The sequence below is a fragment of the Melospiza georgiana genome, chromosome 9 (assembly GCF_028018845.1).
Source record: "Melospiza georgiana isolate bMelGeo1 chromosome 9, bMelGeo1.pri, whole genome shotgun sequence".
NCBI classification, from domain to species: domain Eukaryota; kingdom Metazoa; phylum Chordata; class Aves; order Passeriformes; family Passerellidae; genus Melospiza; species Melospiza georgiana.
In genome coordinates this window covers 30,949,031-30,969,158 of record NC_080438.1, presented here as the reverse complement: position 1 = coordinate 30,969,158, position 20,128 = coordinate 30,949,031, and the positions used below count along the sequence as shown (strand labels likewise).

Sequence of the window (20,128 nt, the reverse complement as noted above, 5' to 3'; positions counted from 1 at the left end):
AAAATAACAGAGGGCTGTGGGAATACCAACGGAACCGGGGGATTCCAGCACAAACACACCCGGGAGGGACGAACGGACTCGACGCAGGAACAGGAATTGCTGTGCTGGGAGTGCAGTGCCTGGACAGCAGCTCCGGAGAGGAAATCCAGGGTGTTCCCTTTGCCACGGGACAGAGCAGGAGCTTGGAAGACCAGAGGAACAGTTTGGTTCAGAAACAACCCGCGGGATCCTTCCGCAGTGAGGTCGCAATTGGGTTGAGCAAAATTCCCGGTTGTCTTTTAAGAGCCATAAAAATCCTCAGGAAAAAAAGAAGTGGTGGGAAGGGAGCCCCAACCTGGGCAGGAGCAGCAGGATGTGATTCCCACCAGGTCCAGCTCCCTTCTCCTCCTGCCCTGGACTCCAGCTGGGGCATCCAGGGCTGCTCCTGGTCCCCTGACATTCCCAGGCCACGGGGACGAGCTGGAGCTGCTGCACAGACACAATCCGTGGATCTGTGCTCACTCCCAGGGACCAAACCCTCCTGAACACCTGGCCTGGCCTCCAGGAAAACAAAGCTGGATCAATGCTGCTTGGAAAAGGAATTTCCCAGAGCCACGGGACAGGGGAGGGACCCTGTGCCCCAGGCTGGGGCTGGGAACACCCTGGACACGCATCCGGGCTCACAAACATTCCCTGTGTCCATGCAACACAACCCAGTGACAAAAACAGGCTTCAGTGGAGAACACATGGCTACAAACACGGATCTCAACGTGGGCAGCCCCTCGGGATGCACAGGCTCAGCCCAGTGTCCCTCTGACTGAGAATTCCTGCAGTGCATCCATCGGGAATGCCCAGGTGTCCCTACGTGTGAGAACTCCTCACCAGGAATGTTCAGACAGGAACCACATCCCAGGAGGAGGGACAAGTACTGAGAGCAGCTCTGGGAGCCCAGGGGCTGCCCTGGGAGCTGGGGGACAATGCAGGGAATTGCCATCCCTCAGCTTCACAGGGAGAGCAGGAGCAGCTGGAGTTCCTGGGATAACCCAGCACAAGGACAGCCCGAAGCTGTGCCCACATTCCAAGGCAGAACAAGCCTTAGGAGCAGCTTCCTGCAGCCCTTCCTGCAGCCCCTGCAAGTGTCCCAGGGAGCAGCCCTGTCTGGGGGTGAAAATCCCCCATGTCTGCAGCCAGAGGCCACAGGAACCACAGGAAACGCTTCCAGGACCTGCCCTGGGCTTTGGGCACACACCCTGCGGCCACCAGGGCTGTCCAGAGGGGACAGAGCCACAGCAGCCTCAATCCCACAGGAGGCCACCCAAACCCTTTTTGTTTTCCAGTTCCAAGGCCAGGATCCCCCCTGGGATCCAGCAGTGGCTGCACCGCCCAGGCCCCACAGCCCCAGCAACACTTCCACGGAGCCAGGGGTGGATTTGGGATGAGCAAAAATGCAAAGGACACAAAGCCATGGATGTCCCTGTACCACTGAGCAAAGGGAGCTCTGACATTCACCTCGGGGAGGAACCTCTCACCACTGGAATTCACCTGGCACAGGTCCTGCAGCTACACAAAACACCCCAAAGGGACCCCTGGAGGGGACAGGGAACCCCTGGCAGGGGATGAGCCCTGTGCTGCCCCACAGGCTCCGATCCAAGCTCCAGCTCAGCCCCACAGACATCCCCAGTCTGTCCCAGAGGACCCCACCTGGCTCCCAGGAGCAGCACAGACGGTGCCAGTTCATCCCAGAGGTGTGAAACACATCAGGAATTCATCATGACTTGGGAGAACAAGTTCCATCATTCCCAGAGGATGCTCCACACCTGCCCTGACACGGCACTGCAGGAGTCATTTCCCTTTGCTTGTTTTCCCTAAAGTTTCATTTTGGATTTGAGGTTGAATTAACAACAAAGCTGCACTGCTCCCCTGTCCCAGTGCTCCCCTGTCCCAGTGCTCCCCTGTTCCCCAGGTCCACAGGGGAGCTGGGAAAGGACCAACCCCACCCTCCCACTGCAGTGCTCCTGGACTTTGCTGACAATGCTTCCCTGGGCCTCCTCTCTGTCCCTCCCCAGAGCAGCCTCTTTGGGATGGATCAGAGATTCCAGCAGTTTGGAATTCCCTGCTCTCAGGTGTGCCTGACACCTTGCCCTGTGCTGAGCCCCTTCCTTGTCCCTTGTGCTCAGCACAGCTGTTCCCTCCACTGAGCATCAATGATCCTCTTCATTATAAACTTTGATCCTTAACTCTATGGAATTCCAGAAAAAGTTTTACCTACAGTGCACAAAGAATATAATTTGGAAAATATTTACATTTTTGTACAATGACACCACAGCACTTGAATCTAAATTTCTTCATACAAACAAATAGCACCATCAGCCTTCTGCACAAGTCTTGCCTAACAAACCCCAAAAAGGTGGATTATTGTTAGATGAGGAGACTGGAACAACTGGGAATGGGAATAAGCTCGAGGAGCTGGAGTACTGAACCATCCGTGAAGGGGGGCTGCACAAGATGAGCTTCAAGGTCCCCCCACCCCACACCAGCCTGGGATTCTCTGTGATTTAAACACCAAGAGGCAGGGAATGAATGTGGGAGCAGCCCAAGCTGCCCGTGAGCACCAGGGTGGCCCCGAGTGCAGGGAGAGCTGCTCCTGCCGTGAGGGGCAATGCCTGAGCCCCTCCCAGCGCCCACACACTGACCTGGCGGTGCTCGGCCTCTCTCAAATAAAGGATAAACAACGAGTGACATTCCTGGCCAGGCAGCCCCGGGAGCCAGGCAGGAGCAGGGAGCAGGGAGGGAAGGGGAAGGGAGGGATCGGGCAGGGCCAGCAGCAGGCTGGGCCGGCGCTGCCGAGGTGCCTCGCTCCCTGCAGAGCACAGCTGGCTCTGCCTGGGTGCAGCAGGAGATCCAAGTGTCAGTGGTGCCCATTTGGTGCATTCATCTACAGCCAAGGCGTTCCTCCAGGATACCTTCCGACATTCCAACATTCCGTGCCTGAGCTGGGAGCTCGGGGAGCAGGGGAGGGACAGGGGGCTCACCTCACCCCAGCCCCAGCTCGGTGCCAAGGTCCAGCAGTGCCTCGCGGATCACCACAAGTGTAAAAAATTTAAAAAGCAGCAGCTCCTCCCAGCTGGGGCGGCAGCTCCGAGCCGGGAGCGGCTGTGCCAGAGGGGGTGGCAGCGGGAGGCTCTGGGAGGCGGGAGCTGGAGGGGCTGGGTGCCCAGTGCAGCGCCAGCTCCGTCCCTCGGCTGCGGGCTCACGAGCTCGTCCCTTGCTGTGCCCCACGGCCCTGCCCTGGCCCTGGGACGCCGGGCTGGTGCTCCCAGGAGCTGCCAGCCCCCCCTAGAGGTCCGGGAAGCGGCTGGGATCCTCCTTGTAGTCGTCGGGAATGGTGAAGATGGAGTCATCGAACTCGTCGTAGCGGAACTCCTGGAACGTCACAGTGGCCGTGATGGTGGGGAACACCGGGATGTCTGCGGGGACAGGGCACGCTCAGGGACAGCCACAGTGCCACCAGTCCCCACCCCTGCCAGGCTGGGAGCAGCCTGGGTTACAGTGGGAGGTGTCCCTGCCCATGGGAATGGGAGCACGAGCTGGAATCTGAGGTCATTCCCAACCCAAAGTGCTCTGGAACGCTGTGCGAATACAGCAGAACTGGCAGGCTCACACAGCTCCCTGCAACTCCAGAACCCTGCATCCTTAGCAAAGGGGCTACTGCTTCTGGGATCATCTACCCCATGAATAAGCTGACCTCAGACATTTCCATCTGTTACAAGTGCAACAGTTTTCTATTTTTCACTTTAAATCAATCTATCCCCAGTAATCCCTGAAGAAAAGGAAACACAGGAATGTTACAAAATACTCCACACCTGAGATCCTCCCCATATGCAGGAATAATCCAGCACATCCCACTGCCCTTGGAGCAAGGCCCCAGCACTTCTGTGCTCCTGAACTCTCAGTAACACATCCCTAGGTGAGGGTTCCTCCCCAAAACTCCACAAAAGACCTTCTGAACATATTGCAAGAATAAATGCACATGTTTCGATCTGGATTGGATATTTGGGAAAATTTCTCTTGGAAAGGGTTTTCCAGCATCCCCATGCCTGAAGAGATTTCAAAGTTGTGTAGATGTGGCACTGGGGGACATGGGGCAGTGGTGGCCTTGGCAGTGCTGGGGAATGGTTGGACTGAGAGGGCTCTTCCAACCTAAAATTCTGGATAAATAAAGCCCCAGGAGCTGCTGTGTGCTCTTACCTAATTTGACAGGAAAGCCTGGTGGAAGCTTCATTTGAACAAATTCTCTAAGTTTGTTAAAGTGCTTGAAGGGTGCAATGACTTCTAAGACATTCAACAACCTGCAAAGGAGAGCAGAGCCCGTGACAGATCCTCCTGCCACACACACCCTGTCCCTCTGGACAGCAAAACGTGACCCAAAGGGCCCAGGGGACACACAGGGTGACAATGACAGCATCCCCCTTCTCCATCCCAGGGCGTCAGGATCACCCCACATCCAGAATTACAACAAACCAACACCAGGATAGCAACTCTTTATCCTCATTTTCCACAGGAGATGAGGGATGAGGTACCACCCCCCTTTCTCCATGGACATGTGGAACTGACCTGGCTTTGCACTGGGTTAGGGGACACAACTTTGTGCTAAAATTTATTACAGGGAAAACCATTTCAGAATTCTGTGGGATCAGACACCACAGATAACCCTGCCCAAAACTCTGCTCTTATCAAGCCAGGTAAGGGCTTGGCTCCTCCCCCAGTGCCAGCAGCTCCCAGTTTAAGGGATTCCTTGCTCAATAGCCTGACTGCACTCCCACTCCCACTCCTGGGGATCTGGAGGGTTCTTTCTGCAGCTCATGAACACACTAAAACATTCCCAACAGGAATAACTCCCGTGGCCAGGAGCTTTGACTCACGATTCGATTCCTAAGGGGAATTCCTGGCTCATTGCTATCGTGGCTTTGAAGGTTTTCTTGCTCTCCTTGCAGACCAGCTCCCTGCCCAGGTGAGGAGCTCTGTGAAGGAGAGACAAAGTCAGTGTTTCCCAGGGCAATCGTGGGTTTAGAGGAAGGAAAACAGACTTGGGTTGGAAAACCTCAGGGAGGAATCCCTACTCCCAAAGGGTTTGCTTTATTGTAAAGCTGTGCAGAACAAAGATAAAAAACCTCTTAAATTAGATTACTCTGCTAAACCAGGAGACAAGACAAAACCAGGAAAACTACTCCAATAAAATAATTCCTCATAAACACAGTGTTAATAAACCCTACAGGAAGTGTTTATTAACCACTACCCAGAAATGCCCATGGCAGGGGTGGAACTGGATGGGCTTCAAGGTCCCTTCCAGCCCAGAGCATCCCAGGACTCCCTGCCTGCAGCTGAGGCACTGACACTGCTCCCACACACAAGGATCCCTTCCCAGCCCTCTGGAGAACAAACGCTGAGACACCAAACCCAGCGCTCCTCCCTCCCCACAAGCAGCACCCACCAAGTGGAGACCCCAAAACCCCCAGAGACCCCCAGCCCCCTGCCAGGGATGCAGAGGGGTCCCGGGAAGCCCTGGCAGGCCCAGCAGCACTCACTTGCCACTCTCTGCAGAGATGTACTCCTCCCAGGAGATGGTGTTGGGGGACGGCGGCGTCAGCGACTGCCGGCGCACGGGCTGTGGGACAAGCACAGCTCAGCTCAGAGCTCCTGCCCCCCTTCCCTCCTGCTGCCATTCCCACCTGGAGCTGCCCCCGGCTCCAAACACAGCCACAGCCCGCCCTGCTCAGCCAGCCCCTGCTCTCAGCCCCCACGGGCACCCTCTGCAGGACTGGGCTGTGCTGCTCCCCCATAATGAGTTAATTCGGGGCTCTGAGTGCCAAGGCAGCAGCTCCAGCTCACACAGAAATAAATTAATCACTTTAAAAGCTCTGTGTGTGCTCCCAGCTGAAGCCTGGCTCTTTCTGAAGAGCTCTTGATTTCCTGGTGCTAATCACAGGCTTCCTCCCATTTTAATGAAGCTCAAAGGAGCACGATTGCCTTTCTGGCTTCCCTTTCATTCCCAACAATCGACATTGGGTCTAAAAGAATCCGCAGTTGATTTGCCACAGCCAAACCCCTCATCTCTTCTAAGAGACAAATTAAGGCTGAATACCCAATGTAACCACAGAAATCCCTCCCTGTGTGCACTAATCAGGCTAATTCATTAATGCATCACCAAAATTATACTTGTGGGTCATGTTTGTGATTTTTAGATTATGCCAATCAAAAGAAAATAAAAACATTATCTATGTATTTTGCACCACGAGGAGTGGTGTTCAAGATTATTCTCCCACATCCTGGGCAAAGTTAAGTTAATCAACTGTACCTCAAAATTCTGCTCCATGAGGTTTCCCCCTTTGCTCAGGCTCTCCATGATCGCTTTATTCCGAAGGATGTCCTCCTCACTGAGATGTTCCCTTCTTTTCCTGGATTCCAACACCAGTCCATTCACCAAGTAGAAATCTGCCAGGAAGTTTCCTACTCTTTCCTGCACGAAAGGAATCGGGACATTAATAACTCACAGAAGATAAAATACTAACACTTTGATTCTTGCATATCAAATAATGGCAATAAGGGAACCTGGGGATTGAGCCAGAATTCCTCCAGCCCCCCACATGGGCTGGCACTGGGCAATCCCAAAAATCCAGCAGGAACAGGTACTTCTTATGCAGGGAAGCTTTAAGACAGAGATTGTAGAATAATTTGAGTGAAATCCCTTTCCAGAGCACTCCCATCCCTGCCTTTCTCCAGCAGGAGCACACAGAATCCTTCCTGCACTCCCTGGAACCAACCTGCAGAGATCAGAGCCTCCTGGAACAAAACCATTCCCAGCACAAGCACAATCTTTGTGCTCATTTGGGATACAGGGACAGGGATTTTTCCTTTGTCCTGCACACCTTATCCTTCCAGAATCCTGGATTGGTCTGTGCCACAAGGGACCTCAAAGCCCACCCCATTCCAGCTCCCTGCCATGGCAGGGACACCTTCCACCATCCCAGGCTGCTCCAAGCCCTGTCCAGCCTGGCCTGGGCACTGCCAGGGATCCAGGGGCAGCCAGAGTTTCTCCAGGAATCTGCCCCAGTGCTTCCTGCAGTGCCTTTCCCTCCTCCCTCCTGCCCAGCAGCAGCTCTGAGCCCCCCTCACTCACAGTTTTGTCCTCCCTGAAGAGCCACCCAGTCTGGGCCCGCGTGAACGTGATGGATTTGGTGGATAAGGTGGCAGAGTAAATATCACTGCTCATCAAAATGTCAACCTCCTCTTCTGTCTCCATCTCAGATTCCTGGAAGAAAAATTCCAAAATACTCAGCAGAACTCAGCAAACAACGATTGCTTCCTCTAAAGAGACACCAATAAACACAAATGCATAAGCCTTGTCCTTTGGATCTTTTCCCAGAAGCAGCATTTCCTGCATTTTCCAGCGGGTTTGTAAAACCTCTGGCCAAATGGTTTCCAAATAGTTTAATCTTGAATATTAATGTGAATAAAGCATCCCAATGGGATTTATGCAGCAGCTCAGCAGCCACACCCTTTCCACAGTCAATAATCCATCTGCTTAAGTGATTGGGGGATAAAGCTGTAATTAAAGACTTGACTAATTACAGGGGGTCCAGTGAGTCAGACCCTCACACTGTTATCAGCTGAACTGGCCATGGAGTGACTAAAAGGATGCAAAGCAGTGGGAACAGGTCTGAAAATCCACCTGAGGACAGCTGAGTTGAGCCCAGTGGAAAGATTAAAAGCAGCACATCATAATTTAAACCACATCTTTCCAGTCCATTCCCATTCCAGCTTCTCCTCAACCAGAAATCTGGATTCAAAGCTGGCTTCCCTCACAAAATTTGCTTTCACCTTCACAGCTCAAGTTGGAAGAACTGAGGTAAAAATTCTTTGCTTTGCAGCTCTTTGGGTGTTTCTGAGGCAAATTCTGTTTGACACATTCCCAAAAGAGCCTGGGATGTGTCCCACCCCCTTCCCAGAGCTTTACCTCGTGGTGTATTCGCTGGTAAACTTTTTGCTCATTGTCTAAAACTACAAAAGATTCGGAGGGTGCGGCGTCACCGTTAAAAATGAAGCTTAAATCCCCTCGTTGGCACTTCATGTCAGTAAAGTCTATCAGAGTTGTGTCCAGCCTGTGAAAACAACCCCAAATGTCACAAAAATTACCCACAAATGCAGGAGGAAATTCAGCTTTCAAGCAGGAAAGTGCATTTTTTAATGGCAAACAAACACATGAAGGGCTGAGTTTTCATAGGATTTCCTAAGTGAGGCCTGGATGCAGAAATCAGCAAAAAATTGCTATAGAAGTGAAGTTTTCTTCAGAAAATTGTATTTAATACTGCTAGCATGAGGAGGGGAGGGGGAGAGAATCTATTCAGTGCTACACACTGAGAAACAACTCCTCAGCAGGGTCCTGACTTGAATAACGACACTGGGACATGACCCAAAATCTGAAGAGGACTCAGAAACAAACTCATTTTTTTAAATTTTATTTATTTTTATTGCTATTTCTATTTTTCTCCCTCACCAACACCAAAGACATGCGCCTGCAGACCTGAGTAACTGGAAGAAGATGGACCTGAGGCCATGGATGTCTGCAGTAATTCATGTCCACTATTGCCAGAGCATTTATTTCTCATAAAGAGGTGGTTAAAGAACCTCAGCTGGGTAACTTCAACTCTGAAGTGGTGAGGGATTAAAACTCCTCATAGATTTGCCTCTGATTCCAAGGAAAAACCTGTATTTATCTATTTCCCCTCAGTTCATGCCTCATAAAGGCAGAGCATTCAGAAATGAGAAGGAAAGCAACAATCCCAGACTCAAACTTCACCTAAAAATTCACTTTACAGACCCAAGCTGCCCCTTTAATACAACAAAAATTTCTACAGATTGAATCTCCAGGATCATATTCTTGCCTCTCTGTTTTAAATTTTGGGCCCTAAAGAAAATGCCAGAAAATACATTTGGTTCCAAACTAAAAAGAGTTGAGCTCAGAGAGACTCCTGAAATCCCCTACTGAGTTTGTGAATTTGTCACATTAAACACCTTAAAGAGAGAAATTATATCACTTTTTGGTTTTTTGTTTTTTTTTTTTTTTTTTTTTTTAAGTAGAGACTGGAGCAGCAACACTTCTCCAGGAAATACTGGAATTTTATTTGCAATTGTGTTATAAATACCCAATCCCTGTTTTTCACTGGCACATCTGGTAGATAAAGCCTTATCCAGCTGAACTGCTCTTGCTCTATATTTAAGTTATATTCAGCTCAACAGAGATAATCAGAGAGCCTGAAATCGCAAGGCTCAGTGCTGTGCCATGGATGAGCCCAGGCTCCTCAGGGATTCAGGCTCACTGGGATCCGGCTTTTCCCTGGCACAGAAGTATTTGGGCACAAAAGCAGCACTCACCTGATATTTATACCTTGTTTGTGTATTTTACATGCATCAGAAGGCAGAATTCGGGAAAGTAAAGGCACTAAAGGAGGGAGAGAAAAGGCAATCAGGGCACTGAGATCCCTCTGCAAAGTATTCCCATTAAAACTATTCCATCAGTCTGATTCTGGATGTGTTTTAATGAAAATACAGCATTTTCCAACATCTCAATCAAACACAACATCAGGGGTATTCCTATTTCATAAAACTGATTTTTTGTAATTGTAATTGCACACCCGGCTTCCAATATCAGACAGAATTTGTATTTCCATCACAGGTAAACCATTCATAAATCCTAATAACTGTGGCTGTTCATAATTTGAATTCTGGGATTTAACAGTTTATGTAATGCACCAAGGGAAAGAAAGCCTGGTTCCAATTAAAGCAGAACAGCCACAAGCATCAAAATGATCCAAGGTATTAATATTAATTATTAAATTAATAAAACACATAAAATCATGGAAGTCCAGACTGGTTTGGATTGGGAGGACCTTAAGGGTCATCCCCATCCCACCCACTGCCATGGCCCAGGTTCTTAAAGCAAAGAGCTAACTCCCCTCCTTAGTGAGTCACTGGAGGAGAGAATTCAGCTCCAAAAGTGAGTAAGCAAAACTAAATCTGGAAAAAGTTGTGTGTCCTTTCCTCAGCACTGAGATCCCAAGCACTGAGGCTGTTCCAGCACAAAGCACAGAACAAGTGTGCTGCAGGCTGATTGCATTATCTCCCTGGGGAAGGGACATGGAAGCACTCACCCCAACTTTGAAAATCCCAGTGAAGCTCTAGATAGAAGTCACCTAGCTGAGAAGAAAAGAAGAATGTGTTAACAAGCCTTTCAGGCTAAGAAACTGTAAAATTTGCTGGAAGACAGGCAGAAGTTGTGTTTGGCAAAGAAAACTTTCTCTAATGTTGTACTTGAATTTGTACTGAACTTAAACATCACTGAAGCTTTAGCTGCAGCAGAATCAATAATGACAAAATGATGTAACTCATCTGAACTCACATTTTTAATCATTTCTTAATACTAGGTCAACTATCAAGCCCTAGATTGCAAAAGATTTATTGGAAACATGTGTTTAAAAAGCACCTATGGAGCTCTCTGCTTGCTTTGATTGATCCCATCAATCCCACAGAATTAGAACTAATTATACAATAATTAATGAGTCAAGTTTCAGGCAGGAGTGTTGCAAAGACCAATTGCCAGTGGCCTGGTGGAAATGTGCTGAAGTCATCGGGTCAGAGCACGTGTGAGCCAGAGCCAACCCAGCACGAGGTGCTCAGGGATCACAACACAGCTCAGCCTCCACAGGGATTCTGATCAATAACTGGGCTTCTACAAACTGCTGTCCCCAAACTGAGCAATATTTCACTGTGCCCAAGGGGAACTGGCTGCTGATGGAGAATGAAACCAAAAATCTCCTCCAGCACTGGGCAAGGGGATTTGGGGACTGAACACACCAGGAAATTATTCACTGGCACAAGATTTAAGAAAGTTTTAAAAATCTAATGAAATAGATTCTTTAACTCTGAGATTGCAATGATGATGAGCAGGTCTGCCTTACACAAACCTTATATTTGAATTTCTAGAAGTTGAAAGGAAGTATGACCTTAAAATAAATATAATTCTGGCTTAAAACAGAGCCAAGATTGCTTTTAAGAGCAGAAGATTGGTAAAAACATGGAAAAAACTTGCTGGCAGTTTTCCAGAGTGTCCATACTCAGAGCACAAGGCACTGCTTTCCACCCATCTGGTTTTGTCAGCACAACTCACCTCTTTCAGGGCTTTTAATAACCGAGGTCGCTTCTCTTCAACACTTTCCCTGGACTGCTGCTTGAGCTTCCTCAGGAGTGCTGAAACTACACAGGAATTAATCCATGAACTCTGGTTGTTTGGTAATTACAGGTGAGTGTCTTACTTGAGGTCTTAAACCCAACAATGCAATGGAACATTTCATCAGACCTGAGGAATTAATCCCAGCTACAGGAACTGCACATTAACCTGCTCAGATCACCCCAGGAAGGAAAGCCTCAACAATTGTTTGTTACATTAACTATAGAATCATGTCAAGAGGGTTTGTACACAGGTATTAGTAAATATGTGGATACAAATATACTGAGTAACATCTACTCCACTGAGAAAATCAATAGTGAGGAGCTGACAAGAGAATGCTGTTGGTAGATTATAAAGTAGTGCATTAATATATTAATAATATATTTATATGTGCAACATGTAGTGAGTTTTCTGCTACAGGAATGCACCACCACACATGGTAATACCAAATACTATTAACATCCACCAGTGAGTAGCAGCAGAATAATTTCCTTTTGCTACTCCATGTCTGAGGTGAATAAACAATATTTGAATAATACATAATATATAAATTACATTTTCCCACCGGCCTGTTGAGATGCAGCCTAAAAGCCACATCCCACTGGCAACTGATACACTAACAAACCTGTGACCACAGGGAGCAGGCCCAGGAGATGATCCCACCCAGCCCAGATCCATGTGGATCCTGTCCCTGCCATTCCAAACCCAGAATATGCTCGTGCAGAGCTCTCCCAATGCCCTCAGTCTGAGCAGAGTTAACAGCTTGCTTACGTAACCCAGTGCAATTTCTTATCAAGGAAATGGATGTGCCTGATCATGTTCAGATATAAAATGTTCAGCTGATTAAGAGAAACCCTTCAGAGAGCTGAAAGAGGGCTGTGGGAAAATAACCCAGCTTGAGAGCTCTGCTTTCCTGCTCTGAATGAGCCCCAATTTGGGATTAACTGGCAAACTGGGATGAATGAAGAGGGGCTTACTCATCTGTCTGTCTCCATAGCTGATGGCTTCGGCCAGAGGGCTCCATCCCTGAGCGTTTTTCACCTTTACTGGAGCATTATGGGCTAAAAGCAGGTGGGCACATTCTGCAACAAAATATCCACAGTTATTTACAGTAAAGGATGCAGCAGGAGCAGTCAGGATAAAACTCTACCAAAGCAATTCATATCAAAGATATTACAGAGATTATCAAAACACATATCTGGGTTCTGACTCACTCTAACAAACAAAGCCATTTATGCAAGGACTTCCAGCACTTCCCTGTTCAATATTATCACTAAAAATAATTGGTGATCAGCCACCAATTATATAACACTGAAGAGACTTGTCCCTCCTGCTACGTGGAGTTTGCTTTTTATAATATTTCTGCATGTCAGATACACACACCACCATGGAACAAGGATATTTATATTTAATGCATGACATCAGCTCTCTCTGCTGCACACACAAAGCAGAGATACCTCAGGGCCCTCATCCCTCTCCAAGGGGTGAATGGATCACGGGGACACGGATCTGGGGCAACTCCCACCAGGTACAGGGGAGGCAGAGGAGCCTGAGGCACCAACACATCCCTGTGTGCCACAACATCCTGGGGAATCTGGATTTAAGGAGGGCAAACAGGCACCTCTGAGGAAAGCCTCAGAGCAGGTGTGGAACCAACAGCTGCATTCCCCATCCACAGGTGGACACGATGGTGGAAAACTGAAGGAAGCAAGGAGGGTTTCAGTGCTCCCATGTGCTCCTTGGAAATGGTTCTGCAGTTTCCAACCATGAGGAAACCTCAGCACATGTCACTAAAGCCACCCTGAGCTGTCTGGAGGTGATGCAGCAGGGCCCAGCTGTCTCATCACCAGGACAGGACTTCCCGGGTTATTTTCCTACCACAGGTGCCACAGGAAACTGCACTGGTCATTCCAGATGCAGCAGCTGTGAGTCAGGGCAGGCTGAGTGGCTGGGGAGGAAGAGATCCCTCCCTGCTGAACAAACTGTCTCCTGTGTGATAAACAAAGGCCCTGACTAACCCAGCCAAGACACCCAGGGGTTTTTATGGCTCCTTAAACAGTGCCCAGGACAACAACATCACTCTGCAGGGAGCAGGCAAATCAGCTCGGAATCTCCAGCCAGATTCCATTTCCAGTTCAATAAACAGGCTGGGAGAGCTGAGGGTGCTCAGCTGCAGGGGAGAAGGCTCCAGAGAGAGCTCAGAGACCCTGGCAGGGCATGAAGGGGCTCCAGGAGAGCTGCAGAGGGACTGGGGACAAGAGGAGACAGGAAAGGGGGAATGGCTTCCCACTGCCAGAGGGCAGGGTTAGGTGGAATTCTGGGAATAAAGCTCAGATTTCCTTTCCCACTCTTCTTCTCCAAATCCATGTGGCATCTTCCTCCCAGAAAACCTCACTAGCTTGAAACACAAGCTCACACTCAGGAAAGGGAAAAACCCCTTTTTTCCTCTTGCCCCCAAATCTTCAGGATCGCTGAAAAGGTAACAAAACAAATGGTTCTACCCACCTTTATGTCCCAACATCACAGCAAGATGTAAAGGAGTGTTTCCTAAAAGAAACCACAGAAATAAAAGAGATGAGATGAAAGTCAGCAGAATCCATTGCAATCCCTTCCTTAGGAAACTGCAGTTCCTGCTCTAACCCAGGAACACAGCAACACCCACCAGAGGAGTGACATTTGCTCGGATTGTGATTGTCAAAATAAATATATTGAGACACATTTCATGGGCCAAGAGAGGGTTTTTAATGATATCTTGAAACTCACTCCAGGCAAAGAGGTCCAGAGGTGTCTTTGAGAAAGACACAACCCCTGTGCTCCCCACAGGCTGAAGGGTCTGATCCCTTCCCAGCCTGACATATCTGGGTTAAAAGCTACTCACAGATATGATACTGATTAAAAATTTAACAGCCTGTTTTATTAATATTTCAAAGACTGAGTACTCATTTTTTACAACTACAGTACTGGGCATATTGAGAAGGAACAGCACCTTCACTACAAAGCTGCCTTTTGGCTGTTTCCAAAGAAAGCTTTGGAGATATCAGCAGCCTCTCAAAGCTGTCCCCATTTTCCTGGTGATGCTCGTGACACAGGTGGTATTTGTGTTGTTAAATATTCACTGTGAGGCACCCAGAGCTGTTTTTCCTGGATTATTGCTGCTACCAGGCTCATGACACCATTTATTCAGGCAGCTTAAGGATGTAAAGTTCTTCCATTTAACTGTATTTTGTACATTTAAACATCTTCTTAGAGCAGTCAAGAGAAAAAAAATGCTGGAAAACAAATTTTTTTGTGCAATTCTAACACACACACACTCGGCTGAGAGCTGTTCTCTAACTCCCATTTTGTCAGCAGGAAGAACCTGCTCTGTGCAGAGGGTGTGCTGCACATCTGGAGAGGCTGCCACAGGAATGCCAGCACCCTGCATCATCAGGGGAATTCAGATGGAGATGGGAGCTCTGTCCTGCCTGCCCAGGAGGGCTGACAGGGCTGTTCAAGGTGTCCTGCATCTCATCCTTGCAGGACACTGGCAGCAGCCCAGGCAGCCACAGCCCAGCTCATTATACACTGACCCAGCTCAGCTCCTGCTGCTAATAATAGCTGCTCCAACATCTGGGAGCACAGCACTGGGAGTCCTGCATGCTGCCAGGCTCTGCCAGGGGATGCCAATAACCTTCCTGAGGAGCAGGTCTGAGAGGGAGCCACACCGAGTGCCCAGGAAATGCCAATTACCTGACCCAAGGGGAAACACTGCCATAAAATCACGGAGTCACAGGAATGGTGAGGGTGGAAAAGCCCTGCAGGATCACCAGCACTGGGTGCCACATCCAGCCCTTCCTTGGGCACCTCCAGGGATGGGCACTGCAACCCTCCCTGGGCAGTTCCAGGGCCTTCCCATGGAGCCCCCTTTCCATGGGGAATTCCTGCTGATGTCCAGCCCAGTTCTCCCCTGACAGAACTCGGGGCCATTCCCTCTCCTCCTGCGCCTGTTCCCTGACTGACCCCTGGCTGTGCCCTCCTGTCAGGAGCTGTGCAGAGCCACAAGGGCCCCTGAGCCTCCTTTGCTCCAGGCTGAGCCCCTGCCCAGCTCCTCAGGGATTCTGCAGCCCCTGCCCAGCTCCTCAGGGATTCTGCAGCCCCTGCCCGGCTCCTCAGGGATTCTGCAGCCCCTGCCCAGCTCCATTTCCTGCCCCAGACATGCTCCAGCCCCTCAGGGTCTTTTTTGGAATGAAGGCCACAGAACTGACCCCAGGATTAGAGGTGGGGCCTCAGCAGTGCCCAGCACAGCCACAGCCCCCTTTCCCAAGAAATCAGTGCTCCAGCAGCTCCTGGAATCCTGCCTGTGCCCATGCAGGTGGGCAAACAAAGCCTGCTGACCCAACACCACACCTCAAACACAGCACCTGTCCCCACACACGTGTGGCCTTTCACCTCTGCTGAGGTACCTGCCCACCCACCCACAGGGAGCCAGGGCTGTTTTCCAGCAAGAGGATTTGTCTGTTCAGGATTTAAGCTCTTAAATGCATGTTATAATAAAGCTGGAAGTCATCTACTAGGTGTAGCTACAGGCTTCTCCCAGGAAACTCATTGTTTGGGAATAATGACACCGGCCTTCCTCTGGGCAGTGATTTGGAGGTTAATTTGGGAAGCTGGGGAGGCACTCAATTAACACTCAATTGCTTTTAGCAGAACAGCAGGAGTCTCCCATTCCACAGGATTTGGCTTTCCTGCACTGAACCAACACTAAAACAGGCCTGGATTATTAACAATAAATTCTCTCTCCCCTCTGTCCAATCCTTAGCACATCCCTGGATTCCTCTGGCTTATTTCTGAGCAAATCATCAGTTGGAGTGTCCCCCAAATGTTTCCCAGTTCCAGTGTGTGTAAACAAGTGACAGATGGAAACAGGCAGGAAGAAAACAATAACAGGGAAATGTTACTCAGGCCTTTGGAATGTCAAACCATCAAGAGGTTTGTTGTGGGTGTTTTTTTTAGAATGGTTCAAGTAAAAACTTGGAGGAAGATGATGAGTCAGAGATCCCCAAAGTGTCCCAACTCTGCACAGAGCTGGGAAAGCAGGGAGATCTTAATTAGAGCTTTATATATGGATCCAAAAAGGATGGAATCAATGTGTGAGATACACACTGAGGGTGACAGCACAGCAAAGAGGGATCAGGAAGTGCCTTCAAGGAAAAATTTGGAGCTGCTGCTGAGCTGCTTGAAGGGGAACTGGAGGAGGAACAGGAGAAGCAGCAGCAGGAATAGATAGAGTGGGAAAATTCCTCCCCGAGTCTGCTGCTTTCATTCTAGCAGGATTTGCTGGAATGAAGGTGGCAGGATAAACAGATCTGTAGCTGGATTTGGAGCTCTGCCCTTAGGAAAGCGCTGTGCCAGCTGCAGGGAACACTCCTGCCCATCCTGGCTGGGAGCTGAGCCCTGTGTTACCCTGCAGCCCTCAGCTGCCTTCCAGTGCCACCACAGACACAGCTGGAATCCCCAATCCATCGCTCCTGCCACCGTGCCAGCCCCTGAGATCCTTCACCTTCGTGCTCCCTTTGAATTTCAGACCACAATGAAGCAGAGCCCATCTCCTTATCAGAAACACAACACAAGCCTGCTCTTTATCACAACTTCTCAGACACCACACACGTGGAGCTGGGAGTTCTCCAGCAGAAATGGATCATGTTACTCTCGAAACGGCTATTGAAATAGAGATTAGAACCAACCATGAAGGTCAAGCTCATCCCCCAGGCTGATTTATTTGTTAACAGTATAAAATATCCTCCAAATTAAAACGTTTTGAAATGTCCTGGCAAGACATTCAATATTTACAAATTTCAGAGCAGCACAGGGATCAGATTCCATCTCTGTCACTGACACTACTGTGGACAAGGCATTTGCAGAGGAGCAGCTGAGAACAACTCTCTCAAAATCCAGAGCCACAGCATTTAAAAAGAAAGGGGGAAAAAAGGGTTGATCTTTGTAGCCCAGGGAAATATCCAAAACTGCTCTGCCAACAGCCAAAGGAACAACTCAGCATCCCCCAAAGCAAACAGGTGACAGCCCAGACACCCTAAAAAAGAACGAATCTTTTAAATGCAGTGGGGTCTTGGACACAGAGCAACACCTGCTCAGAGGCAGCTCTGCCAGCACAGTGCTGGTACTGGAGCTCACAGTGCTCATACACATTACGAAAATCACAGAATTACGGAATGGTTTGGGTTGGAATGGACCTTAAAGCCCATCCCTGCCATGCCAGAGACACCTTCCACTGTCCCAGGCTGCTCCAAGCCCTGTCCAGCCTGGCCTTGGGCACTGCCAGGGATCCAGGGGCAGCCACAGCTGCTCTGGGCACCTGTGCCAGGGCCTCAGCACCCTGCCAGGGAAGAATCCCTTCCCAGCATCCCATCCATCCCTGCCTCCTGTCAGTGGAAGCCATCCCCCTTGGCCAGTCCCTCCATCCCTTGTCCACAACCCTTCCTACAGGGTACTCACCCACCCTTATGAAACTCCCTTGCAAAACTCCCAAGGAATTCCCTATTTGCCGGTCCAGCATCCGCATCTCCCGCCCCGCCGGGACGCGGCCCGAGCCCCGGTTCCCCGGTGCGTCCCGCTCACCGTGACTGTCCTTCTGGGCGATGCCCTGCGTGCGGATGAGCGCCGAGAGCCGCCGCACGTCCCCCTTGAACACGCACTCGTGCACGGGGAAGGGGCCGCGCTCGGGCCCGGCGGGGGCGGCCCGGGCCGGCGGGCGGTGCCGGTGAGCGCCGGGCCCGCGGTGCCCCCCGGCGCGCCCGCCCTTCCCGCCCGTGAAGGCGCCCCCGGGCGCCGCGGCCGCCTCGTCCTCGCCGGCCGCCAGCAGGTCCCCGTCCTCCTTGCTGGGCTTGTGGTCCCTGCGCAGCGAGCGGAGCTTCTCGCCGGTCATGGCCGGCGGGAGCGCCCGCAGCGCTCGGAGCCCGCGGGGCCGGTCCCGCCCGGAGCCCCCGGAGCGGCCGCAGCTACGCCCGCGCCTCACGGGCCTCGGCTCCGCGCCGCCATCTTCGGCCGCCGCTCTCGCGAGACTGCGCCGCTCCGAGAGAGCGCGCGGGAGGAGCCACGGAGTGACCGGGAGGGGCGGGGCGGGATCCGCCCAACGGGGACGGCCTGAGGGGAGGAGGGATCGGGAATCGGTCCCAGCAACCGCATCCTGAGGGAGGGATCGGGGATCGATCCCAACAACCGCATCCTGAGGGACGGGATCGGGGATCGGTCCCAGCAACCGCATCCTGAGGGGAGGGATCGGGGATCGATCCCAACAACCGCATCCTGAGGGGAGGAGGGATCGGGGATCGATCCCAGCAACCGCATCCTGAGGGGAGGAGGGATCGGGGATCGATCCCAGCAACCGCATCCTGAGGGACGGGATCGGGGATCGGTCCCAGCAACCGCATCCTGAGGGGAGGAGGGATCGGGGATCGATCCCAGCAACCCCATCCTGAGGGACGGGATCGGGGATCCATCCCAGCAACCGCATCCTGAGGGACGGGATCAGGGATCGATCCCAGCAACCGCATCCTGAGGGACGGGATCGGGGATCCATCCCAGCAACCGCATCCTGAGGGGAGGGATCGGGGATCGATCCCAGCAACCGCATCCTGAGGGACGGGATCGGGGATCGGTCCCAGCAGCCGCATCCTGAGTGGAGGGATCGGGGATCGATCCCAACAACCGCATCCTGAGGGAGGGATCCGGGATCGATCCCAGCAACCGCATCCTGAGGGGAGGAGGGATTAGGGATCCGTCCCAACAACCGCATCCTGAGGGGAGGGATTGGGGATCGGTCCCAACAACCGCATCCTGAGGGACGGGATCGGGGATCGATCCCAACAACCGCATCCTGAGGGACGGGATCGGGGATCGGTCCCAGCAACCGCATCCTGAGGGGAGGGATCGGGGGTGGATTCCAACACATCCCAAGGAGTGGGATCAGATATCAGTCCCAACAGGCAACGGGCACACCCTGAGGGACGGGATCGATCCCAACAGGCACATCCCAAGGGGCCAGGACAGGGAGACTCCATGACTCTCTAAGCAGCTGTTCCAGTGCTTTCTCACCCTCCATGGAAAGTTCTTTGGGAAATGATGGGGCCTGGACAAGTGTTCCTCAAAGAGAAAACCGGGACAGCGCCCCTGTGGTGGTGCAAGCCCTTGCAGGTGCACTGTCAGCTCAGAAAGGACCTGTCTGGGTTGGAACTTCCCAATTCCCCACTGCACGTCCTGCTCCTGGGCCAGTTCTGCAAGTTTCTGCTTCAAATATGGGATGAGTAATTGTGAAAATGGTGGTGTCCCAAATTCCTGGTGAATTGGATTTTTTAATAATTCTCCCAGGGAAAACAACCCCCAAGTTGCCAGGGAGACCAGACCTGCTGTGATAACAGAATTACCAGCCCGGTGGCCTTGTCTTTCCTGAGTTCACATCATCTCCCTCATCCCAAGTGACCAAGAAGAATTCTAGGCAGATTTAGGAATTCCTGTGCTTGCTGTCCCCAGCTGCTTCCCACACAGCTTTTTACAGTCCTAATACACAATTTGAAGTAATTCTAGGAAAAAAATAGAAAAAAACCCAACAATTTGCTTTTGCTCTATACTCCAGTGGTCTTTCCACTGAGGTTTTTCTGTCTCTCCCTGGTTTTTTGAGGAAAGTCAAACCCATTTGCAGGCAGAATGTGAGAGGCTGGCACTGTGAGCAGTTCTGATGTCTCCTGTTCTCCCATGCTGGAAATACGCACAGAGCACGGCTGATCTTGTGGAATGAAGGGATTGGCTCAGGTTTTAGCTGATGGTGGAAGCCTCACGCTGCATTTTTAATTAGTAGAGGCATGAAGTCAC

At 50.9% G+C, this 20,128-nt stretch overlaps 1 protein-coding gene across 1 annotated transcript; it reads right to left on the bottom strand.

The window, feature by feature from the left end:
• Window positions 1-1,911: 1,911 nt before the first annotated feature.
• Window positions 1,912-18,216, bottom strand: ANKRD13C (ankyrin repeat domain 13C). Its single transcript, XM_058029843.1, has 13 exons — window positions 17,879-18,216; window positions 13,769-13,810; window positions 12,241-12,345; window positions 11,204-11,289; window positions 10,188-10,233; window positions 9,412-9,478; window positions 7,994-8,138; window positions 7,157-7,288; window positions 6,335-6,496; window positions 5,565-5,644; window positions 4,902-5,000; window positions 4,228-4,328; window positions 1,912-3,446 (listed from the first exon to the last, which is right to left on the bottom strand). Exons 1-13 carry the CDS (start codon window positions 18,183-18,185, stop codon window positions 3,316-3,318), a joined length of 1,503 nt encoding a protein of 500 aa, XP_057885826.1. The 5' UTR covers window positions 18,186-18,216; the 3' UTR covers window positions 1,912-3,315.
• Between the last annotated feature and the right edge of the window lie 1,912 nt (window positions 18,217-20,128).